Source organism: Anser brachyrhynchus (assembly GCF_964034855.1).
Source record: "Anser brachyrhynchus genome assembly, chromosome: 6".
NCBI lineage: Eukaryota > Metazoa > Chordata > Aves > Anseriformes > Anatidae > Anser > Anser brachyrhynchus.
The window spans coordinates 44,903,262-44,929,884 of record NC_137700.1 but is presented as its reverse complement, the minus strand read 5'-3'; the positions used below and the strand labels follow the sequence as shown (position 1 = coordinate 44,929,884).

General features: G+C 44.3%; 1 protein-coding gene across 7 annotated transcripts in view; it reads right to left on the bottom strand.

The window, feature by feature from the left end:
* INPP5A (inositol polyphosphate-5-phosphatase A) overlaps window positions 1-26,623 on the bottom strand; it is a 254,472-nt gene that overhangs the window by 189,610 nt on the left and 38,239 nt on the right. For 5 of the 7 annotated variants that reach the window (XM_080596666.1, XM_080596667.1, XM_080596669.1 and 2 more), the window contains exon 2: window positions 3,204-3,245. In XM_080596666.1, coding sequence (XP_080452792.1) covers window positions 3,204-3,245 — 42 coding nt within the window. Of the gene's footprint in view, window positions 1-3,203; window positions 3,246-7,127; window positions 8,014-10,684; window positions 10,772-26,623 lie in introns of those variants that run through there. The other 2 variants (XM_080596671.1, XM_080596672.1) reach the window with 2 other exon arrangements.

Here is a 26,623-nt window from a genome sequence, read left to right as displayed (position 1 = left end):
CGACGTTTTTTTTAATTTTTTTTTTGTGAAAGCTTACCTAGCCTGGCTTGAAGCCTTCTTGCTGATCTACACATAATGAGAACACAATACCTACTGCTTGTATCATAAGAAGTGTTGTGAAACCACAAAATGAACACCACATATTCACCAATGGGAAAATATAGCATAGCGAGAAGGATAAGCTTTACTATAAATTTAGCAATGGGAAACAAGAAAGCAAGCAAGTTTGAGACCAAGGCCATTCCTTTCCTCCGAGCAGCTGGTTGTCAACGGCGCATCAAGTGCGCCGCCTGTTCAGTGCCACAGGACACACACGGGAACGGCTCCGCCACGGCTTCCTCTGGGAACACGCCAAGAGCCGATACCCATAAGGATCTGGAACTGAGTTCAGCTGGACTGCTCCTTCATTTTGTTTTATTTTTCCTTGGGGGGGAAATAGCAAATAGTAGTGAACTGGCAGTAGGCTACCCAGTGTTTGACAGTGAAATCAATTTTTAAATACACAGTCGGCTGTCATCCAAAATGCAGACTTCCATTTTACAAGACCAGAGACTGATGTATCCGAGGAAAACAGATCAGACAAAGCAATATTTCTCAGCCGTATCAATTGTGCTGTCAAAGGCAATAAAATAGCATGCTACTTTGAGGGCTACTACGTTGTAATTTGTCATTGAAAACACACATGGAATTTAAAATATTTTTCCATTTGCATTTCTCAGACGAACTGTGTAATTTAACAGCATTAGATTTTTCATGCTAACAATCATATTAACATTAACAATTCATACTAACAATTTTAGATATTTGTAGAATAATGACAGAAGTTTAAAGATTTCAGCATGTGACATGTAAATGTTATTTTAGTCCTCCACATGCTACCACACTCTGGGAAATGCATATAGCAAATAATCCATGATAATGCATAGATTATGACCTGTATCTGCCTTTCACAGCAATCGAAATGTCTATTTTAATTTGTTGGAACTTAAAAACAAGCCACAAAAATGCTCCTTCATTAATATGTTGACATCTACTCAAAGATGAAGACATTTTCTATTATGGGGTTTTACTTCTAGAAACATTTTTAACAGAGTGCTTTTTTTTTGTGGAGATTATTTTGACTGCTTACAAAAGGACTTCATCCTCAGAAGTTATGCAAACGGTATTGACACAACTACATATGCAAATTGAATTCCTCAGAAGAATGGAAAAAAATTGTGGTCTGCGGTTTATCTGGGTTTCGAGTTTATGAAGAAGTATTAAGAGTCTTCTTGTAAGTCATTTTCCAGTGCTTCTGATGCATCTCAATTTGTAGAGGGCTTCCAGCAGGCATGCACAATACAAATTTTAAAAAATTCTGAAGTCATACATTTACTAGGTTGCTATGTAGTCTAGTGTCAGGACTGTGCTGTGCTACTTTTAGTACAAGCATATTAGTCTCTTCCCTAAAAAGCTTTTTATAACCTATAATTCCACTTCCTACTGCATTCGTGAACACAGTATAAACAGCTATCCTACCGAACACACGGCTGAAACAAAGAAGGGTTCAAGGCTCCTGGACTGCACTGTTCCTCAAAACAAGCTGAGGACTGCCTGTCTCACTACTGCTGGTGACAAGCGGAACTGGTAACATTTTTTTTTTTTTAAATATAGCTCTCTCAGATTGCAGATATGGAAGGCGGAGAAATGGAGAGGGAGGAAGGACATAGTGAAACTACTGTAGCTGAGAGATGGGTTCAGGTCTACTGCAGTTAAACTTCAGTTGGTCAGAATCCTGGACCTGTCCAGCCACGTGGGAATGTTAATGAACCATTTTCTCCCTGTTTTGAACTCCATATACATGATATTCACTGGAGCAAAGACAGACCAAGCCCAGTTACACATTAGTGGTCTCTGCTCTGGGATACTAGCAGCTCTCTTTTTCCCCTCCTCTTCCTGTTTTCCACAAAGTATTTGCAGACGTTTCCATAGTGCTCACCCCACTATAGTAACAACCGAATGTGTACGGAGTCTTGCCAGAAATATGCAGAAGTGATGCTACAAAATAGGCAGTGATCTAAAAAAATATGGGTTTTATCTATTTATATCTACTTTACATTTTCTTCGTAGAAAGAGTCTTTTCTGAAGATGTGCAGAGGTTTTAAATCAGAATTAGCTGAAGAAACCTGCACCATTTGAGCACCACATACATATGGCAGTAATTAAACAAGATGGAAGAAGAAAAATAATCAGATTAATCTTCTGTGAAGCTGACAGATAGTGTGGAATATAAGACTGGCTATTTAATTTCAGACTTTTGTAATTACATTAAACTTGCCAGAAAAAAGCTAACTGCACTGTTTTACAATATTCCAGATTGCATGTACCTTGACCTTGTAAATAATTTTTGTGATGCTCTGAGTCACAAAAAAACAACGAGAAAATATCGAAAGTCAAGTTTGCTGTATATGCTGTGGTTTCACTTTAAAACTTGAACAGCAGAATAGTGTTACGTTAACCATTTCAATATAGGAGATTTAAGCATGAATAAAGGAACCTCAAATTCTATCAATTCTGGCAGATATAAATTGTCATGGTGAAACAGCGCTTAATAATGCTACACAGAAAGCATGACACCTTGGTGTTCCTTTAGCGCTCATTTTCCATTGCTTACTTGCACGTTTCTGCATGAGATCAACAAGTAAAACAAATCTCTACTGCAAAACCAGAATTTGTTAGAGCAGCTTTTATGCTCAAAAAAAAGGTTATGTTTTCAACATTTTATAATATGAGTTCAAGTTCAGTATTTTCATATTGCCTAAAAAATAAAATAAAGGGCAAACAGAAGGGACGATCCATTGCAAACCAACATAAAAAATTGTTAAATGTTAATAAAAACAAACTAGACTGTCACAATTTTTATTTTATTGAATTTACTCAAATACATTTCTTTCTCGGGAGACTTAAAAGACCATTTCATGTGAGACTAAAGTAATTTTTATAAAGTGTCAGAGACTTTTTAGTTAGACAACTGTCAACAAGAAAACGTAATGTCTATACACTATTCACTACTTAGAAAGACAAAAAGGTACCTACTTTTTAAGACTGGTTTTGACTACAAAATAGTGACTTCAAACTCACAAAAGCAAAAGACCTTTACATTAGTAAACAAGCTACCAAACAAACAAGTATAGCACTCGAAGAGAAAATAAGTTTTACCTTACCTGATAAAACTCCCGAAGCCAATTCTTCTGTAAGTTTTCTGGCTGAAAGACAAAACAGAAAAAAAAATAATTAAGAATAAGAGTAATGTATTTTTATAATATTACCCCAGTACTTGCATTCAAGTGAGTAGTTTTTTCCACAGTTATAGAAAAAAAGGACATTTAAATGTTCCTCCAGGAGCTCTAACGGACAGACTTTTCCTTTTCGATTTCTGAGTCCCCTCAGATTTTCACTGAGAAGGTGCATTTTGTGTACGACTTCACTATGTTCATGTACTTACAAGATTATCAAGCAATCAATTCTGTTGATTTAATACTTATCAAAATATGTGCTTTTAAAGTACACGCTCATTGCCTGGATATCAAGAACTTTATATGAACTGCTGATACCCAGTTTTTGCAATTTGAGGACACAGCTTCAAATTACATGGATTTAATTCTAACAAACTGGCCCGGAGGCACCACTGTGCTTTTGCAGGATGCTCAAGCTCATTAGAGCTCCTGTCAAAGACAAGCTGGGAAAAAAGTTGAAGATTGCTACATAAGCTACGAAAGCACAAACATAATAAAGCGCAAAGGTCTGCGTTTTTAAGAAACATACAATTATGAAGGTAGATAGCTGACTTCTACATGCTAAATACAGAAATAGCCACGACATTCACTGAGTTATATTGTCAACAAGATTCGCTAATTTCTGCATCACAGCGGGGAACACAGACCCAAATCAGCCTCTTCTCTTACAGAAATAGCAGGAATGCACAGTATTTGTTGGAGGCAGCAGAATGTATTACACTGGAAACCAGAGAGATGCCTCATAACTGTTACTAAAGGGAGGATGACACCAGCTGGTCAGAGGCAAACATACTGGCATGAAAATTGCCATTTTGCTCTATTTTCCCATCATATGTGCCATTTTCAAGTAGCTGAATGCAACTTTAAACTTATCCATTTATTCTGACTCCTTGTTGAATGAAGTTTCGCTCACAGCTGGCTAAAGAATTGAGTAGCCTCCCCCTGCGCCGACCCAAAAAATACATATTTTGTTTTTGAAAGCTGAGGGGGGGAAAAGCGCTACTTTTGTCCCCTGCTCTCCATTGCCCCCCCTTCTGTTGATCACTCCGTGATGATTCTGAAATTCAGACTTCACTGGCCAAGAAGGCAAAGTTTTCGCTCCGTAGGAGCGATCCTTTTTTCTCGCGATGAACTCTCTCAGCGATCCCTAGCGAAGCCAGCTGCTGTTCTCGGTCCCTGCGAGCGCGGAGGCTGCCGGGGGGCAGGCGGCTGGGCGCAAGCACCACGACTCATCTCAGCAGAGGCCTTTGCGCCGCGCCTGAAGCCAACCGGGATGGATCTTGGCCCGAGTTCAGGGACGTCTTAAATTAATAAACATGCAGAACAAAACATCCATGTCTCCCACCCATGCCCTTCCCCTCAAGCGAACAACATCACACAAAGCCAGAATAAGGAAGCTGCAGACGCAAATAAAAACTGTAGGCAACCAAGCAAGGGATAAAATATTCCCTCCAGAAGAACGCTGTCTCCTTAACTGCTTGTTTTCACAACTTAACCCTTTTTCTACTCATTTTGAACTTAATGAGTCAACCCAGTGAGTAATAAGTAAGAACTAGCACTTTTATAAAAGCAACAAGAAGAAAACAAACAAGGAGCTGCTGTGATTTTAAGCCGGTTTCTAACCTTAAATGACGACGACAGCACGGGATCTACAGGTTTTTAATCAGTCCACAAAACAGATGTGTATGGGGAACTTGCATACATGCTTTGTATATGATTTGTATATGATCCAAACAAAAAGGCTAAATTCAAACTATCAAGAAAGCAAGACTTGGGGATTGTTAAATTTCTAATTAAAAACTTTTTGCAGTTATGAAAGCTAGATAAGCAAGTCCTGCATTAGACCACAAGCAGACTTCAACACTGCTGCGTGTTTGTTTTCAAAATGGAAAAAAGTATGGTCTTATTTAGTAGGTAATAGGCAATTTTTATTTAAAAACAAACAGAAAACCAACAAAAAAACCACACTCTCCTAACTTCTCTTTACTTTATTTATGCTAGTCACAAGATGCCTCAGGGACCTACTAAGTTTCAAAAGTAATCCAAAATGGACAGAAAACAGTCATTTGTGAAAGGCCGTTAAAGAATCCTACTTTTATTTACAGCCTGGATTTACAGAAAATGACTAACTGACAAGTTATCACAACATCTGACGCACCCCAAACCTGAATTTGATATAAACATGCTACGAAGTGCAGGAATCTCCATTGAGGACCTCACCTACTTTCAGACTTTCTCTGCTAAGCATAAATCTAAACTTTTTATTTAGCATGTTTAGAAATTCTAAGTTAAATCAGTTTGCAAATCTGTAAATAACAGAACATGCTCTACAATTTATAGTACCTTTTTTTTTTTTTCCTTTTTCTGTGAGCAGAAAGTGCTACCAGTCATGAAATTTAAAGAAAGTTATTCATACTTCAGGAATCTCAGAGGATAAAAAAGCACAACATTATTCCTGTTTTTAAATGCAACTCTAAGTAGTAGAAGCTCCCCATTTGCTCCATGACTAAGTGCCAACACTGTGAGCTTAAACATCAAGACCAGTGAGTACATCCGAGGGACGCCAAGGCTGCTGCAGGGCCCTCCAACAGCTCTGCACCTACCTCCCATATGCCAGACGAGACTGTTGTCATGAAATCAGATCAAATATTGAAAAATTGGCTAGACAAACTGAAGCCCAAGCAGCAAAAGCAATCTCTCAGATGAACAACCTGCAGAGGCTCATCACAGAGCAAAGTGACCCAAAGCTAACACAATTCTAATTTTTTTTTGGGGGGGGGGGGCGGGGGGCGGCACTCCAACTCCCCCCACCCCACCTTGCCCCAAGACAGCCCCCAAAAGACAACCTATGGCAGAGTGCAGTATTGTGAGATCGATTGTCCATGTAGCTCTCGAATCTTCCCCACGACATGGAGGAAGGGTAAAAACACCCAGTCCTCCCCTGAGAAAGGACATGGGGCTTGTTTCCTGGGCTTCCAGTCCTCGTGGTGTTCTGGGATGTTGCTGTAGCACAAGTCACAGGTGCACCGCTAGCATTTCCAGCAATAAGATGCCATCTCTGTCCCCATGTCTCGCTGTCCCAGGTGGCCCCATGGGATGGCAGCAGGAAGAAGAGACACCAGGCATGGACTTGTGGCTGAACACCAACTGCCCAGGGACAGTTTTAAGCACAATTTAATTCTGTAAGGGGTTGTTAATTATGTCATCATGAGAAAGAACTGATGAGTCAATAAACCAGAGCTCACGGCTGAGGCTTTTTAGAAATAAATGACAGCAGGTGACAAAAGGAAAAAAAAATAATAGGTGCAGAATAAAGCTTTCAAACCTCCAAAGTAATTTTGTTTGGGAACCCAATGAAAACAGGGAGGTTTGAAGAAGCGGTGGCAGAAACATACAAGTCAGAGTAAGAAGAGCAGCACTAGAACATGCCAGTGAAGTCCTTTAGCCCCCTTGTCTCCTGACGTTACCAACTAATCAGGTCACTTGGGCTGCTAGTAAGGACTCCTTGATGAAAAGCAGGGGGACTTCTGCCACGTTGGTGCTAGCTGCGGTGCCTCGTGCCCTCGCCACCTCGAGCTCAGCCAGCTTCTCCTCACGCAGCCTCCAGCTCTGCAGGGCCGGACCAGGCCCCGCTTCCCCTCCCATCCGCGAGGAACAGCTCTTCATGCCCTCAACCACCTTGCCCTTCTCCTGCAGTCACTGGCCTGACCACATCCTTGCTTTCTGTTTTTACCACTCTTGTGGTAAAATTCTGTGATCTAGCCCCCAGCCTCCAGCTTCTCCCTAGTCACGTCTGTATAAATTAATTTAGAGTTTTGAAAGACTAGAGATGCAATCAAGTGGAAAGATCACTTATCTCCCTTTTATTTTTCTGTCTAAAACTAGATACGTTTCATGTCTTCCAGACTCTTCGGCCTTCTTCCCATCTTTTCCATACCTTGCCCTTCATAAAATTCTCATTCATTTTGTAATATAACTGAAATTAATCTTTTCTTTGTCCTCTCTAGTACAAAATTCTTTCGCCCATTCACTGAAGGACGCTATTCACTAACCCAAACTCAGCTTTATCAGCCTTCTCGTTTCTGGCTTCTCCTACTTCCAGTTCTTCGTAAGCAGCTGTTTGCTCTGGGTCCTCTGTTCCCATCCCCACACAGCCTGATTTCATGCCTTTGGTATCCAGCCAAAGAGCAATGTGCTCAAATGACATCGGGAAGAACAGAAGAAAGATGCCAGAAAAAGACTTACACATCCTTTCAGAAGAAGTTTCTGTTCCCTGAGAACGAAGGGATTTTGTGTCGCGCCCTCCCTCCTGACCCCCCGCAGCCCCTGGGCGCAGGCCTGGCGTTACCTGCGCAAGTCCTCGTGGCAGGGGCGCACCGAGACTGCTCGGGGCGGCTTTGTTAAGAGAGCTTTCCCTGCTTTAAGCATGACGTCCATGAGCTGAGTAGATGTGCACAGACCACCCACTCCAGTATGCACAAAGCTTGGAAAGTCTGCCTTTATTTCAGGCTGTACAGCTGTACCTGAGCCCTGCAAGCAGCCCAAAGTCTTGGGGAGCATGAGCCTGTTTTTATCCTACCATTTCATCTAACTGCACACATCCTGAATAAAGAGAATCACAAATAGAAACCCTACCCCCAAAACCAAGCCTGACTTGAGTCCAGACTGCAGAACCATGCGGGATCTATGTTAAAATAACAGGACACATGTACCACGCATGGCCGCTCCCTTCACTTAAAAGCCATTCTGACCTTTTCCTGGAATTCAGAATCCCACTAAGGCCTCTTTTCACGCTGACTTTCCATTTGAAGTCTATTTGTGTCATACTGGTTACTGTATTGGTCAGACTTACAAGGAAAAGTAGTAGGCTTTCAAACACATGGACACCACATGAGTTGCTAATACCCCGAAAACAAGCAGCTTTTCAAAATGAACATACAAGCAGTCTCTCTTCTCCCCAGTGTTTCCATTTCCTACAAAATTATACCCTGCAGCCAAAAGAAAGCTTTAAGTCTGTTGCAAGAATATGTTCATACAGGGAAGCAGTCTTTTCAAAAAAGGAAAAAGAAAAAATATATTTAGGCAGGGTAAGAAATCTTTCATTAAAAAAAAAAAAGATAAGAAATAAAAGGAGAGAGAATGAAACGAAACCAAATTAACAGCCTGGAAAAATTCTTTTTAGTTTCGTTCAGTGGAAAATGGAAAAAAGTAGATGAATTATAGAAAGCAGGTTCTATTTTGTGAAGTTTATTTTTAGCTAATAATAGTCTCATTTTTTAAGGAAAAAAAATTCTTGACTCACTTTGTGAAAACTCGCTGAGCTTCCAACGAACATAGAGGAGAACTGACTGATTGGACTTCGCATATCGAGCTGAACAAAAGGTACAAACAAACTAATTTCTAAGTGCTTGAATTAAATGTTTCTAAAACATTTCTAAATGTTGACTAAGGGATTCCTCAAAACCTTTATTTTGGAAAGGTTTCTTGGCATTATATAGCAACACAATTGACCCTGCTAAAGTCATATATTCTAAGTATGCAGTCTCAGGTAGTGCCCAGAGCCTTTTTAATCTCTTCCCTTCAACCTATGCTGCATTCAGACAAAAAAAAAAAAAAAAGTGCAAATGTAGGCAAAAATACCTTCTAGTTCTACATTTGGCTTTCTACTTATTTGTTGGAAAACAAAACCTCTAATATATTTCTGTTTGATCACAGTTTCCAGGTTTATCCACATCATTGGTTTCAGATCCAACAATATTACCATTACAGCTGTTTTGTTAGAATTGTTTAGATTGTGATTTTAGACCAAGATTTTGATCTTCTACAGCATCTTTAAAAGTGTACTGACAACTCCTTGCCATTTGATTTAAATGATTTATTTTTTTATCATTTGATTTAAATCTCTTGCTTATCTTCCAGTGACCCTTAACATTCTCCCACTGCAATGCTGTAAATACCAAACCCTACAGATGATGCTAAGGAAAATCCACGCCAAGAAGGTAGCATTGTTGTGGCATTTTGTACCAAGCTTACATTCATAGTTGACCAACACAAAGATGATAGCCTATGTATTATGTTCGTATCGTTGGCACACCAGATTTCAAAATCAATATAGACAAACCAACTGGAATCAAACAAGGACAAAAAATTACTTGCGAGTCTAAGGTAAAGCACAGATTCTACCAAATCTGAACTGTTACTTAAATACTGTGTTCTTACTGCATACATTTGCACAACTTCCAAGTACAAATTCAGTGCTGCTTAGGTCAATGTTTCTGAAAGCTCGCAGTTTTCCCAAGTAGCAGTACCGAAACAGTCCCCTCTAGCTGCCGTGATCCTCACGCACGGAACGTGAGCGTCACTATGTTCAAGACACAACAGCATGGGAGAAGTAATAGAATATTAGATCAATTAGCACAGTTGGAAAAAAGGGGTTTTATACACGCTCACTTTACAATAAGTTTAAGGCGGTTTTGCACCTGGACTTGGAAAAGCAGTGGCTTATTGAATGCTGAATTAAAAGAAATAAAGAAGAAATAAACACAGAAGACGGGACAAAATAGTGTTTTACAGGGCAGGAGGAAGAGACTGATGCCCACCCCTCCTATTGCCTGGGAGGTTGGATTGCCCTGCAACTGCTGAAAGGAGCAATGCAGAAGGTGAACACTGGAAGAAAAGGTCTGTGCCGTCTCGGTAGCCTTGTGCTTGAAGAAGAAGGGATACATGCTGTCACGGGGGAAGGTGGCAGAATTCAAAGGACAGCGGCACGATAGTGGGACAGACTAACGACTGCCCCCCATGGGATGAAGCAACGCTCAGCAACACCAGGCCCACTGAAGTATTTGGTTGGTATTTAAGGACTGAGCTAACTGGTGCAGTGACCTCTCAAAAAGGCACTATCTCGGTCTCTCCTGTCCAGCCTAACCTGCAATGCTGATAGATGAGCATCTATTAAAAATGAAATAAATCCCTCATTTGTTTACTTTCTTCTCTGTTGATCTCCTTTCCTGTGAATGGGTCTCAATCAAGACAAAATACACGGTGAGAATACAAAATGAAACCGAAGCTTCCTGTGGAATAATGCAGAAACCATACTGCTCACAACCTTGGCAAGGACAAATACTGCAGAAAAACAGATGAAGCAGATCTCTAGAGAATCTGAGACAGATAAATGAGCCATGGATGGCCCAGAGAGCCTTGCACTCGTTAGCGTGCATCTCCAGCAGAAACAGCAGGAAAACCTAGAGCTTGGATTTCCCATGAAAAAACATCAGAAGCTCCAAGAAAAACACTAAACACCTACTACCTGTTGGAAGCTTGTGTGTTTCCAAAAAAACTTAAGCTGTCTACAGCCTACATCTTACACATTAGAAATCAGCACCTCTTGAAACAACAGAAACTGCACGTACCTAAATTGTAAGAGACACTAAAAGACAGAGCTTCCCAGCCTGGGACGGTGCATCCCAAACCCAGTTACATGCTCTTAAACACAGCAAAGGCAACGTGAAACAATCGCTGCAAAAGGCAGCCTGTAAGAAAGGGTAAATATCCTATTTTGGCCCTACCTCAGGGAAACATCAGGAATGGTGTAAATGAACTGAAAGTGATGAAGCAGTGATCAAGTGCTTTGAAAGGAGCTGGAGGTAATAACTGATGCATTACAGCTGACACCACGATCAATATCAGCCTCACCTGCAATAGCACAAGCCAGGGAAGGAGAAAGAGCTGCTTCTCTAACTAAAAGGTAATGGTAACACATGCTGTTAGAAGTACAATCTAGACAAGACCTTCCAAAATTTGAGGACCTCATTGACCTTGAAACCAATCTAACATATGAGAAGACCCCCAAACCAAAACCACAAATCCCCACAAGAACAAGAGCAGCAGCTCAGGAGCAGCAGCTAAAACGAGTTCTAGTTCTTCAGCAGCTTCAGCTGATGAGGCCAATGCCACAGCGCTGCCCCTCTTCCCATGCTCCCCCCCAAAAAAAAACTTGCCACTGACTCTAGACTTCAGCAACTGCACCTTGCCCTGCTGGAACCAACCGAGCTCTTGTCGAAAACAAATGTTTTTGACAAACTTCCAGCTTCTGAGTTACCAAGATACTGTAACATGACCTCAGAGGTACAAAGGTACAGTTTGACAGTGAAATACGCAGAACACGGGGCTGTAAGAAATACTCTCTGGAGACCTCTGTATGATACATGAACGGAGATCGTTCCGCGTATCAGAGTGCAGAAATAAAACTACACGAACAGCAAGCACGAGAAAGATAACAAAAGAGACAGTCTCTGTTACAGGAAGCAGAAGAGAATGAACTTAAGTCTTTGGGATTCAAGGGGAAGCTGTGAGAAGCCTTCTGCAGAGAATGGATTAACACTGGAAGTAGAAAATACCTGGCCAGCGGAAGTGAGCCGAGATTTCAAAAGGACTCCGAACGGCAGCCGTGTACCGCACGGGGCAGGAAAGCACCGCTGCGCCTCGCTGTGCGTATTGGCGCTGACGACGGGCCCAGGGCTGCTGCCCCCGAGCAGCGCCAGAACGAGCATCCTGCACCGCCCCGGGACCCGCGCGACGCACACGGCTGGTCGCGGCAGCAGCTGCCAGCACATTTACCCGCCCACGGGCACCGCTGCCATCAGCTGCTAGAATAACCCCACCGGGCAGCCCAACAACCAGCGGCCCCAGGATCATTCTTGGCAAGAGTCACCAGACTCTGGCACCTGCAGAAAACTGCTTTGGGGCAGCATCGAATTGTCTGAATGCACAATTCCAGAGAAAGCAAGAGCACGGCACTGCACGCACAACGGCGAGCGCCCGCAGGGTCTGCGACTGGGGAACGTGTGCGCGGCAGCCAAACGGACACCTGCAGCAGCAGCAGCAAGCCCACACGCGGCCCGGGGCTGGAGGAGCTGCAGGCGCCTCCCCCGCACAGTGCCTGGGGCCAGGGACACCACGGAGCGGGGCGGCACCTCACGTCCAGCGTCACGCAGCAGGGAGACAAGGCTGAACGTAACGACAGGGACTTCACCGTAGTGAGGATGAATCTTTGCAGGAGAAAACACAAGGCAGCGTGATGTGAAAACTCATGATACAGGGTATCATGGCAGCAGGATAGCCCAAATCACTGGACAGAGGCAGGATAGATCAAGACAGTTCACGAGCAACCAGACGTGGTCCCTACTGGTGTGGCCTTATGATGAAAGGGACTCCTGGCATGAAATACAGAATTTGCTCTGATGCCAGAAAGCCCTCAGAGCTGTCACTGAGTAGGAAAGAAACAACACGGCACTCATCCACACAAGCACAGTCCCCAAAACAACTCCACGCAGCACTTACACAAAGCAAACCTCTGTCTGGACATAGTTGAAGATTCAACTAGACATAAGTTAAAGCAATAGGTGATTTTTATTGAATAAAAGCATCTGTTAGCAGTAGCGTCTCCAAATGTATTTTATCTTTGGGAGCAAGGGTATCTAGAACGTGTTAGCCAGTGCCCTCGCACTTTAAGGGAGGAAGAGGGGGTGACCAAGTTACTGCATTTTGGTCACTGGTTCATCCTAAGCTGACCCGGTGACAATGAAGACAGTTTAAAAACTTTTCTAATTTGAAAAAAAAATAAATAAATACATGCGTTTACCTCTCTGCACATGCATCTCACTACAACCAGCACAGAGCACAGGCTGTCGGGACACACAGGCAGGCCCGACATCGCAGCCCAGCCCCACCAGCGCAGCTCCTCGGGGCCCCATCCAGGCCACGCCGCACATCCGCAGGGGCCGGTCACGGCAGCAGCTCCGCGCCCCGCAAGCACACGTGCTGGGAGTCGGTGACTTGGCAGCACCACGGGGGTGAACAGCAGCTCTGTACAGGAAGGGTATGATAGCAAGTGGAGGAAGCAACACGAACACGCTGCAATTGAACAGGACTGCAAATTTTCTTTCCTGCCCCGGGGTTCTCAATTTGAATATTCAGCAGTCCCTCCTAGAGTCCACTGGCATAAGAGAACAAAAAGTCCAGCCAAGAATACCATTCAAAGAAGAATTTTTTTTTTAAAAAAAAGGCAAACCACTCGTTGCCAACAGAAAAAAAATAGCTTACGTGACAAACATGGAAGTGGTGACCTAAATTGGTATGAGCGTACGAACAATGCTTGAATTTAATAAAGGATGATTCAAAGGCAGCGACTAAAAGGAACCTACCACTCACACGAACAACTAATTCTGAGGAAAAGCTTATGAATTGCGTACGATGATACACCGGTTAGCAGCACAGCATTTGTAACTCCAGAGCACGACAACGGAACCGCACGCCAGGCGTGTCGCAGCGACGCAGCACCGGAGCGCGCGGCAAGCGCTGTGCGCAGCAGGGCACCAGCACGGCGCCGTCCGGCAGCACCACCGTGCTCTGAGCGGAGCAGCCCGCCATTTCCACGTGCTGTTACTTAGCAAGGCTCCGGCTCAGCAACTCCTTTCAAACAAGTTTACGTCCATCCCTGCTGGAAGCAGCGGATCGCGCCGGAGCATTTGGGTGCTTTGCAGAAGACCAGGGCAGCAGCTCCCACTCACAGCAGTTTTGGGCCACGCCAGCCCGTTTGCCAGCTGAAGGCCTGTGGTGCTATCGCGAGCCTCTCTCCTGGCAGCCGGCCGAAGCCTCTGGGCACTGCTGAGGCCCGGCGAGGCGAGGCGAGGGCTGCGCCTCCCGTCGCGGGGCAGCGCCCTGCAGCACGCCCTGACCACGCGCTTCGGCCGTGCGGCGCTGGGAAGAGCGCCTTCGCGCGAGGAGCGCTGTAAGCCCTGGGCCGAGGCACTGAGCTTCCTCGGGGCACGCTGCTACGGGGTCTGAACCGCAGAGCTTGCCTCCGGGCCTCCCCAGCTCTTCAGCGGCACGCCTGCCCAACCCTCGGAAACACGGTCCTGGGTGCCGAAACAAGCCTAAGTGAAAGCACGCAGCCGTACTGCCGAACACCAAAACGCTCTTCTGATACTCTGCTTTTCGTGTATGCTGTGGCAGAGATTGTTAACTGGCCAACATGCTGCTTTAATCAATGATTTTTTTAATTGCCTGATAAGCTGTAAGCCAACACCATTAGAGACATCACCTCTCCTTAGCTCATACAGTTTGACTGTCTTAAATGGGCAATGGTGATGCAACGGTCACTCCAGTCCTGGGCTGCAAACAAATAAACAAACAAAAAAAAGAAAAAGCAAACTTTTCCCCTTTTCCTTCATAATACTAATGCTATTCACATATATATATATACACACACATATGAACGAATGAAAACCTAGTAAAGCAGTAGATTTCAGAAAGGTGCACGATAAGCAAAAACACACACGCGTGCGTATACATTCCATACAAAGTGTTGGTGTCTGTCCTAAGTCTACCGCTTTCTTAGTTAATCTAATATCTGAGAACAACAACAACAAAAGATTTCTCTCAATGGTAGTAAAGCTCAGCTTTCAATTTTGTAATTCCCACTCCATATTTAATCGAAGATACACATTCTTTCATGCCTGTAATTTAACTCTACTAGAAAAAGTAATTTTGTTAAAGATGACGTTACACCAGAAAGCAACAATGGAGTTTCAGGCTTCCAGAACTTTTTGTGTAGAAAATATTGTATATCTGATGGCAACAAGGCCATATTTATAGAATCACAGAATCATTAAGGTTGGAAAAGCCCTCCAAGATCATCCTGTCCAACTAACCCCCTACCACCAATATCACGCACTAAACCATGTCTCTAAAATTTATGCAGGTCTAACATACTTCTGGATATATCCTTGCAAGAACAGACGTTCAATAACTTTTTTTGGACAATTTATTTTATTTTATTTTGCCAGGAATGGCAGTGAATATGTATGCACCATACCCACAGCAGTGCTACATCTCTGTGTGTATTGCTTCTCTGAGCACACCTTACAGCAGAAGGCAAAGACCAGATCGCAACACTGAAGGCCTGATCTTTGTCCGCATTCCACATGTAAGAAAAATCCAGCCAAGTACATTGCTGTACATTGGTAGTTACCATACTGTGATTTGTAAATAACTGCAAAGACTTGAATAAATAATAATTTAAAAAAAAGCCATGAACCTTAAAAATATCCTTACACTAACGAACTCAAAATATGTTTCAAATTTAACTTTTATTACCAACATCTTACTGAAAGATTAAAGGATCTTGGATATTTGAATAACTGGTGTATTAAGAGTATTAACAACAGCAGCTAATCCAACACCCTGTATTTACAACCCCATGCAAATATAATTGCTAGCAAATAGAAGGGATTAACTGTATTAATACACTCAAGTTTTCAGTTATTTAGTATCTTGATCTTGGAATGGCCTAAGAAAACCCGGCATTATGCTGAAAACAAGGTTAAATAAAATAAATCCGTTCCTGCACATTAATAGATAAAAAATTCAAGCTCTGGCAATATTCACAATAATAACCAACACCATGGTCCATCTCGTATATTTGTTTTAAATTACATCTTTAAAAATTTCCCCAGGCTGAATATAGGTAATAAATAATTATCTCCATAACAACTTTTTTTAATGTACATGGCATGAAAACAGCTGGTTTTTAGGATCCAGTTTCAGAAGTTAAATCTACTACATAAATCCAGTAACCTTCTTTCCAAATCCCACATGAAAAACTGCTGAGCAAATAACTTTGAAAAGTGACATAAGACAAAGAAAGCCACTGCACCCCAACAGCAACGCAAGCAGAATTTACTTGTCAATCACCAGTTTTTGAGAGTCTCGCTTCGCTCCCAGCACCCCGATGCTGAGCGGCGCGAGCACCAGGCTGCCCGGACTCGCACTGCCCAGCCAGCACGGGTGGGCAGCGACCCACGTGCAGGCCCGGCACGGTCAAGTGGCGAGCGACTAACGGGTCTGCATTGTGCGGGTACTGGATCTGCCCACCACAGGTGACCCTGATGACCTGCGAGGAGCTCGGCAAGCAGAGATCTTCCTAGCAAGCCAGGTAAGCAAGAGAAGTGATAAAGGAACCAGAGGAAAAAAGAAAAACAAAATCCATGTTGGTCACTGACAAGAGCCTGGTCAGTGAGATGCACCGAGAGCTGAACACCTAAGCCTGTAGTAAGGGCTGCCATCGTACCACTTGAATTCCATATATACTCGTTTTAACAAGGACATAGTTAAAAACTCCAGAAATGTTTACCTCCAGAGTTCCTAGCGCATAGGGAGTACACGACAGTGTGAACGGCCACTAAAGCTGAAGACCAAAACAGATCTTCCCATAGGCTAGGTTTTATGGCATCTTGAAAATGTCCTATATGTTTCAATAAAAGTCTGTTGGCTGTGACAGTGGTACACTAATATAAAATCTTGCCTGAAAGCAGGCAAATGCTAGACGGTGGTCTTCAACAGTGTTCTCAAATTCCATTTTGAACTTCACTTTCAACACGAAGATGTGAAAGCAAATTTTTCCCCCCTTTCACAGATTTATTTTTTCCTAGCAGACGCTATAGGACACTTCCAAAACTAGTCAGCAACATTGTTAGTGAATTGCTTACTTCCAATCTGAGAACGTTCAAACTTTTCTTACTCCAAACTAAAAAGTGATATCTAGCAAACTGGAAGCAATACTGGAAAAGCAAAGGAGGAAAAAACAAAACAAAACAAAAACCCTACACACACACACAAAACCAACAACACACCAACCTAACAGAGACTGCAGCAACAAACATGTCAGATTCCTTGGCTTTACCTTTATTCAAACTACAGTCAGGTGGTCTTCTGAACTAACAGAATCATATTCAGAAACACAGAATACCCCGAGTTGGAAGGGACTCACGAAGACCGTTGAGCCCAACTCCTAACTCTATACAAGATCACCCAAAACCCAAACCCTATGTCTGAGAGCGTTGTCCAAACGCTCCTTGAACTCCGGCAGCTCAGTGCTGTGCCCACTGCCTTGGGCAGCCTGTCCCAGTGCCCGACCACCTCTGGGTGCAGAACCTTTCCCTAACCCCAGCCTGAGCCCCCCCTGTCCCAGCCCCATGCCGTCCCCTCGGGTCCTGTCGCTGTCCCCAGAGAGCAGAGCTCAGCGCCTGCCCCTCCGCTCCCCCCGTGAGGGAGCTGCAGGCCGCCATCAGGCCTGCCCTCGGCCTGCTCTGCTCGGGGCTGAACAAACCAAGCACATACAGTTTCCGGGCCAAAATCATATGGATTTTGCCAACTATGCCACATCTTATTTGACCCTAAGGAAGAAACTGAATCAATGGTGCCCTGCTTTGCGTTGCAAAACTGGAAGGGAATTTTTTTTAACAGTCCCCCCATCCACAAATAAAACAAAAAGAAGACAAAATTGATACCTACGGTGCTGTATAAAAACATTTAGGCAGAGCTTCTGAAGAAGTATTTTCCATCGCATAAATGGAAGAAACAAATATTCAAAACCTGACTTCAGCTGTACAACTCTGACGTGGAGTTATTGCCTCTGGGAAAGAAACTTCTAAACATACAAAATCCCCGTCTCGGCACATGAATCCCACTACTGCCAACTGCAAGGCAAATGTGAGGCAGTAATTCTTGTAACAGCACACTATCCTCAGCTCCGGCATTTTTAGCAAACTAACACATAAGCAGGTCAAAGTGATTTTATATATCTGCCTTCCTCCAAAGGGTAACTAAGACCTAGAAAAAAGTTGTATTATTACAGTATCTGCAGACCAAAGTCTAAATATGGACTGAATACTCCAGTGTATGAGAAAGATTAGGCCAAGTCATTATGTTTATAGACATAAAATCCTACTTCTCCACTTGTAAAAATAAGCTTTTTTGTTTTAAAAATAGCTTCATGGATATTTTGGCTAATTTGATTAAACTAAGAAGTTGGAATGTGTCACATGCAGAAAAAATGCAAAGTTACACGATTGCTCACTTCTGTAGACAGGAACTTCCATGAGGTAAAGCTGACAGAGTTCTCCGGCTCTATGTACATGAGCATACCAACGACTCCAGGCAATAACCGATCTCTCCTTGAGAAGATATCCACATCTACAAGCTAAGTACTTTTTGACTGGGAGCGACAGTCCAAAGCTTTCCCAGAATTGTTACAGAACTGATTCCAGGACTAACACACCAACAACGTGCAAGCTGTCAGTGATGCAGCTCCAACATATCCTATTACATCAGTAGAGATCTTTTGTGCCAAAATACCGTAGTCCTAAGGGTGGCTGTCAGTTTTCTGCCAAGTGAAGCATGGGAGATGCCAAAATGTAGTTCATCACACTGATAAAGAAAACTGTAGTGATCTAAACTTAAGTATGCGATAGCAGAGGCGACCATAAGAAACCTGCTTACATCTTATTTCAGCAACAAAGCACTGAAGAAGATATTTAGAAATTAATTTCAATTTGAGAGAGTGGGTCTTTTTTATTTTTTTTCCTGAACTGATGTGCATGTTTCTGTAGTGTGTGCATCTTTGATCAGTGGTCCTAAAATTCACAAAGGTTACTCAAAGTTTTATTCAGAACCACAATACAGAAAAGCCAAAGTTGTTTTGGCTTTGCAGAGAGGGAGTCTGGCAGCGAGTACTTAGAACTGGACAGCATTTTGCTGAAGAATGACAACCTCCTGCCAGCAAACCACCCACAAATGAGCAGCGTAACGCTTTGCCGAGACAAAGTGCATCTGTCTGCAAGGCGCAGGTCAGAGATCCACACGTGCTTCATCAGGAGCTCAACAAGAGCTGACTCCCAAGAGCTTCGTGGTACCAAATTCCCAGCATTGGACACCCCAAGCAAAGCATCTGTGGAGTTAGGGCTCGTGAGTCACCCGAGCGGCAGGCATGAAGCACTGCTTTATAGGGCCATTCTGCCCCGGTCACCGGCATCTACCAGAAAAACAGGGCACCAGGCGATGCTAATTCAAGTGGGTATCAGGACCCTGTTTCCACACAGATGGAAAACAGCCCCGTTGCCCTGCCACCAAAAACACAAAGCTGGTTTTCAGCTCTGGTGAGGCCAAGGAGCTGTGCACGCACACAGCGCTGAACTCTTCTGGCACGTGGCTCCCCGCAGCCCGCTGTGCCACAGTGAGCCGGTGCCACAGCAGGCAGGGGCTAGGATTATTTACGCTGTTCCCAGGCTGCTATTAGCAGTGGGAAAATGAGTCAGCAGTGCCAAATTCTGTCCTGGCAGCAAGTTCAGACCAGGCTGCTCCAGGTACCTAACAAGCCACTGAACACGCGAGCAATGCCTTACCGGGGCACTGCCTGCAGACAAAAGCAGGTACCAACAATTCCGCAAGGTCTCATCCTCTGCTCAGCCTAGGAGAAGGGACCAGAGGAGCCTTACCCTGATAGGGGAAACTGCGGCAACCTCTTCTACTGCTGGTGTCACAACCAGTTCTCCTTAAGCAAAATCAAAGGCTTGTGATTTTGCCCGATAAAGGAAGGAAAAAAATAAAAATCCCCCCTCCACACTCCCACGGGAAGCATCAGCTGACCTGCGTGTACTATTAATGGCATCCTGATTGTTCACAAAAGGACATAAAGGGAGCCAAACCCTCACCCTTTTTGCATCCTCAGCATTCTCCAGGTTTGATAGAGGTGGTTCATGTGCCACAACTACACAACATGTAGTTGCTTTAGGAAGCAAAATTTAAGAAGAAAGATAAAGAGTATACTTCACTATAAAAATCAAGCGTACTAGGAGAAGTAAGTCTTTGAAGCCATGCCCAAACCATTCAGATCATAAAATTCAAATAATTTGAAGTGATAAAAGGAGAACAATTTTGCTCAGTTTTATTAACATTATTTATGCAATTTCTAAGAAGCCAAAGCAGCAGAACCGATATATGTAAACTGGAAATAACACCCTCGATATCCTGTTAAGTTTCCTTAAGACCATGAGATTTCTTGAAGATGGTCAGTCTCATAGATGCAGATTGACAGAGACACACGTACAGCCTTTTATGGAGTCTTTTATCTAGTCAATTCTAGTTTAAGCAAAGCAAAATCTCAAACAAAATACATTAAAAAAAAACGAACATCAAAACCAAACATATGCTTTGAATGGAAAGGTTTTACTCTTTCCCCACCCCCACCTCAAAGAACAATGCGTTACATGGCATAAAATTAAGCTTTAATTGCTTTTGTAGAAGAAAATAAACAAGCAAAAAGCAAAAGTACATTACCAATTCTGATTTGTGTAATGTTTTGTTAATTCATACAAGGTTATTATAGTGTCAAGGAGGTAGCATTTATGGAAATTCTGGAATTTACATAAATTTACTGAAATGAGCACTAACTGAGCAATACGTAAGAGCTAGTGTAACCAGGCACTTGTTCGTTATTGCACAAGAACATAGCAGGGAGTATCACAAGCCTCTACCTTCTGAAAACATAATACTACACCTAAGCATTGGAGTGATCTACTACTACAAAAAAAAAAGTAAATTCCAAAAATCATACAGGTAGCCTTAACTTCACAAGCCCCAGTCCTCCTGAGGGACTATATCCACCCCAAGATCTGTTGGAAGGACAACACAGCAGGGCACAAGCAACTCAGGAGATTCCTGGAACACGTTGATGAAAACTTTCTTCTCCAGGTGATAGGGGTGCCACCTGAACGGCTGGGCCCAGAGGGCAGCGGTCAGCAGTGCAAAATCTAGTTGGAGGCCAGCAGTGAGCAGAGTACCCCAGTGGTCAGTACTGGGTCCCGTCTTATCTACCATCTTCATTAGCCATCTGGACGATGGGGTAGAGCGCACCCGCAGTAGATTTGCACCTGACATGAAAATGGGGGGGGAGTGCCTGACTCGCCAGAGGGCCACGGAGCCATCCAGAGGGACCTCAGCAGGCTGGAGAGGTGGGCTGAGAAGAATCTCAACAAGTTCAACGAGGAGAAGTGCAGAGTCCTGCCCCTGGGGAGGAACAACCCCAGGCACCAGGACCTGCTGGGCGCCACCCAGCTGCAAAGCAGCTCTGCAGAAAAGGAGCTGGAAGTCCTGGTAGACACCCAGTTGAACATGAGTCACTGATGCGCCCCCGCCACGAAGGTGGCTAATGGTATTCTTGGCTGCAGTAAGCAAAGTCTTGCCAGCAGGTCAAGAGTGTTGATCCTTCCCCTCTACTCAGTACTGGTGAGGCCACACCTGGAGTGCTGGGTCCAGTTCTGGGCCTCCCAGCACAAGAGAGACCTGGACATACTGGAAAGGGTCCAATGGAGGGCCACCAAGATGTTCAGGGGACTGGAGCGCCTTTCCTATGAGGAGGGGCTGGGAGAGCTGGGACTGTCCAGCCTGGAGAAGAGGGGGCTCGGGGGGGATCTCATCAGTGTGTAAATACCCAAAGGGAGGGTGCAGAGAGGACGGAGCCAGGCTCTTATCAGTGGTGCCCAGTGCCAGGACAAGAGGCAATGGGCACAAACTGGGACACAAGAGGTTCCGCCTAAACACCAGGAAGCATTTCTGTACTGCGTGGGTGATGGAGCACTGGCACAGGTTGTCCAGAGAGGTTGTGGAGTCTCCTCCTTGGAGATGTCCAAAAGCTGCCTGGACACGGTACTGGACAACTTACTCTGGGTGTCCTTGCTAGAGCAGGGAATTGGACCAGATGGCCTCAAGGTCCCTTCCAACCCCAACCAGTCTGTGATTCTGTAAGATAATTACATATTTATGGATAGCTTTTCCATTCAAACACTCTTCCTGTTGTTAGGGAGAGGCAGAAGTGAAATTTACTGCTGTCACAGGAATGACCTTTTTTTTTTCTTCTTCCTGCCTGAATTTCAGCCTCCACAAAAGCTAAATCGGGGAAAAAAGCCACCAGTTGTTTAAACAAGTAAATATTGTGACACTTATCACTGGTCCCCATTTCCTGTTTGTTTCCAAAGACTGCTGGTGAAACAGGCTTCTGATGCAGCTGCGTTCTTTGCACCCCCTCACTCGGTCACTGCGCTCACTGAGTTCAGCATTACCGACTCGCCGCAGCTTCCCAAGATCTGCTCTGCTGGCTTAGGGAGCTCCCTTAACCTATTCACAGCACCAACCACAGGGACTAGGGGCAACGCAAACACAGCGGCTATAGCAGATTAATTAACACCTGCTACAGCTGCACCTGATCCATCCCCTGGGGGCCTGGCAGGACTGCTGGAGCCTCTGTCCCATGTTGCTCCCTGCAGGGCCCCAGGGCAGGTAGCTCAGGGACACATCTGGGCGTTGGGAACACTTCCAGGCACAGAGCACCACAGCCTTCCTGGGCAGCCTCACAGCACACAACAAGCTTTTTCTCATCTTTAAATAGTACTTTCTGTGTTTCAGATTGTGCCTGCTACCTCTTGCTGACATGGGACACCACCGAGCAGAAACTGGCTCCTGTTCCTTTACTGCCTTAGCAGAGATTAGGGAACGCTGACAAAAACTCAGCTTCCTTCAGAAAGGATTTTTTTTTTCTTTAAGCAGAAAAAAGGTCAACCCATGGTGCTCTCAGGCAGACAGATACAAAGAAATGCATCCTTCAGCCATCATAAAACATTAACACGAGGAGCATCAAGAATCTTGCCTTAATAAGGACTTAAAGTCCTCTAACAAAACAAAACAATACGGGGTGGTGGGGGGGGTAAATTAACTAAAAAGCTTGCTGTCTCATACTCAAAGTTACTTTACTCTGCCTCAGCAGTCTGCAGGCTCACGGCGAACTGTTTGACCCGCCTTGTTGGCTTGCTCCTTAGCACCTTATGAAGTAGTACCAACCAGGGGAGCAGGCTGCCCAGAGCAGCTGTGGACACCCCATCTCTGGAGGTGTTTGAGGCCAGGCTGGATGGGGCTTTGGGCAACCTGGGCTGGCGGGGGGGTCCCTGCCCATGGGAGGCTGTTGGAACTGGATGGTCTGTAAGGCTCCTTCCACCCCAAACTGCTCTGTGATGGCCGGTAGGGATGACGGCCAGCCCCTTGGCCACCAGTGCTGGGAGCATCTTTCTACCCCTCTGCTTGCAAGACACAAGAGCAGCCTGTGGCTTCTCCTCCACCCCGTTCCAAAGCCGTCGGGCACAGGGTTTCCCTTTCTGGACGTCACTGCCCCAGCCACACGTCCTGGCCCTGCGTGCCCACGTCACTCCAGCCATACCCACCAGCTGGGAAACGCACGGCCATTGGATGGATTAAGATAACATGCAAAACTTCCCACGTTCCTACTTTCTAAACAAATCAGTCAGTCCACGTATTTAAAGAGAGATTTCTTTTCTACCCCAGATGAAGGACTTGCAACCAACCGGCGTTCATGAAATCGCACAAACAGAAATAAGAACTTCTCATCCTTTGGCAAAATGGCACGGCTCCTCTGGTGCTGTCCCCTTTCTCCCACACCGGGATAGATTTGCCATTTCAGCAATTTTATCCTGAAGACTATTTTTAGAGCTATTAATAAGGGTGAGCAAAATAGTTGACATTCGGTAACTTCTAGCATACAGAGCAGTCTCAGCCAACAGGTCTGCTTCTCGCACAGTCGGTCCTTCTGCATTGTGAAAGCTGACTTTCCTCCTCCATGGTGGGACCCTACGGCATTTCCCCTATGCTACGTGGCACAAAGCTGTGTTGCAGAGACATATGTGGGGCACACGTAGGGCAGCTAACCTCAGAATAGGCACTACGAATCTGCAAACATCTATAAAACTGTGAAGCAATGTTAGCTTGTTAGTTCTGGACAGCTGTAGTCTTAAACATCATTTTTAAGTGGTGGTGTTCCCCGTCTTCCAAAAGAAGGTCTAACTCAAGCTACAGAAAACACATCAGAAATTATTAAGGGGATGTTATGGAGAGCAGGAATCTTTTCTGCTAGTGCAGATTATCCAGGTTTCTCCTTTAACATTTTTTGCCATTACATTCAAAGTAAAAGCCTACTCTCATGTGCATGAGTTTCCACAGGAAATCCTGCCCTTCGTTCACTCTTATCCCTAAAGAGAACCATTTCCTTTCGTTTGAAAGGCAACTGTGTTTAGTCCTATGCCATAGTGAATACTTTTTAAGTACTAAATATAGATTCTCAAGGAAGGAAATACTAGGCAGGCAACAAAAGCTAGGAACATTAGTGTGCACTGTGTCAGATGGTGCAGACTCTGAAAAAAAGCACTGAGTATGAGAACACATGCAGTGTTAACAAAAAACTGCAGACTAATGAACAATAGCGATTATGAACACCTCTCTACTTTGAGAAAAAATTAACAGCAGCTTAAAATAAATAAACAAAAAAGCATGCACAGTTCAGAAAGATACCTTATTGACACCTGGCCTCACTTTATTAGGCTGACTGATACTCTGTGATAACAGCCATATAAACTTCTTACACCTTATATTTTTAAGCACAGACTTAAGCTATTTCTGTCCCCAAAAATGGAAACTTCACAGTTAATTTGCATGACCTGGACAGATGCTCCTTTGCAGATAGTTCACCTATTTACATGAGCAGCGCTTATTTCACGTAGAGACTGTAGATATCAGTGTTTTCCAGGGTGGCCATTAAACGTCTCATCTCTTTGAATTGACCTAAAATGATCTTGCAGCTGCAGAGCAGAGACTGAACACCTAACACAGCTTTGCAAGCAGCTGCTGTGTGACCTGCCTGTGGGTTTTCTGTTTGTTTTTTTTTTGCTTGTTTCTGCTTCTGGAAGTCCCCCGTGCTGAATAAGTCTAGCCTCCTGCACACTCAACCACCGGTGTCCCCCCTTCCCTGCAGAACTCCCCGCAGTCCCAGCACAGCCCAGTACACGCGCACATGCAGTTTCACTCGGGAAAGTGAAACCTTCTGTGTAGCTGGGTTATACAGCGTAAGCTACTTGTGATATGACTCCGCGGGTGACCCCACACCGTGGACAGCACCAGGTGATTTAAGCTCTGCCTTCACACGGCATCAGCCGTTCACGTCACGCAGCAGCGAGCAGGAGCAGGAGCTGGAAGCTGCTTGCACTCGTCGGGTCACTCCGCCAGGCTGCCCCAGCGCTGGCGCCCGCAGCTCCCGGCCGATGCTCCGGCTGCGCCACATCGCCACGGCCGTGCCCAGAGCCGCTCTCCCCTGCCAGCCGAGCACCCTCTCCGTGCCGCACACGCTTCTTCCAGCCCATCCCCGCTCAGAGCCTTCCCCGGCTCCCAAGCCTCCGGACGCACGCTCAAGACCTCTCAACGAGAAAAACAGAGAGAAGAGTTTCTTTCTTCCGTAAAGTAAGCACCTACTTACGTTCAAAATGAAGAGCCAGTGCAGCAATCTTTACTCTCACCCAAAAAGGTACAGTAAAAGTTACTCCAGCATGATGGCAGCGTACAATCAGAGGTCACAAAATGAAGCTTAACTTGTTCCCTGATTCTACCAGATACGGTTAAAATGTGACACTTTAATCCAATAATGAACTTTTCCAGATCAGCACATGCAACAATATTCCTGGCACAGACCTTCTCCTGTATGGCAGGGGAGGAATACTTGGGCAGTCACCACAAGTGCTCCCACCCGTACCTTTCAGCTCTGATGCCGTATCCTAAAAACCATGATCTCGGCTTTGTCTTCATAGACCTTTCTTTTCCTCTTTTAATATTAAAATGTTGATACATTTATCCAATTTCCACTTGTCTTTGGCTCATGGAAACACTTCAAAAACTGTTGCATCAAATTAGAATTTAGCAGGACAGAACAAATTCCATAAATATGCCCCCCCCCCCCCCCCCCCCAGTATCACTATGGATACAAGAGATAAGATTATGATGACTACCACCAGAGGGAAGTATCGAAGCTTTCACTACACTCAGGAGGATCTACAATCCTGGCACAACCTGAACAAAAGTTTGATTTTAATATATTCTTGACTTCTTTTTCCAATAAAATTATCATGCTGACAACACACTTGGTGGTGTGGACAGACTAACCAATGAATTAAGCTATTTTCAAACAAGCATGACCAGTGAGTAGTGGTGTAAGAAGCATTAAATAGCTACATCACTTGGGAAGAAACAATGCCTGGAAAGGAACTGCCAAAAACAAACTGGTATTTCAAGAATACTGTGAAAGCAAACTTCGTTAGTTCCACGGCACTGCTGATAGCTTTCAGTCTTAACTTCCCATAGAATTTTCCCTTAGTAATAACGTATTATTTCTGTAATTCTCAATGCATCTCTACAAAAAATGGAAATTGAGCTAAAGCATTTCTAGTTCTACACCTGACCTCACATTCATTTTTTTTTTTTTAATACAGAATTAGGGCCCAGATTATCTCTTTTTACAATGCAAATTTTTACAATGTTACAGTGAAGGATCACATTAGTCAGTAGGCAAACGGTGCAGAGATTAAAACGTTTTTACAATATACCCACTGAAGTTAATTGACTAG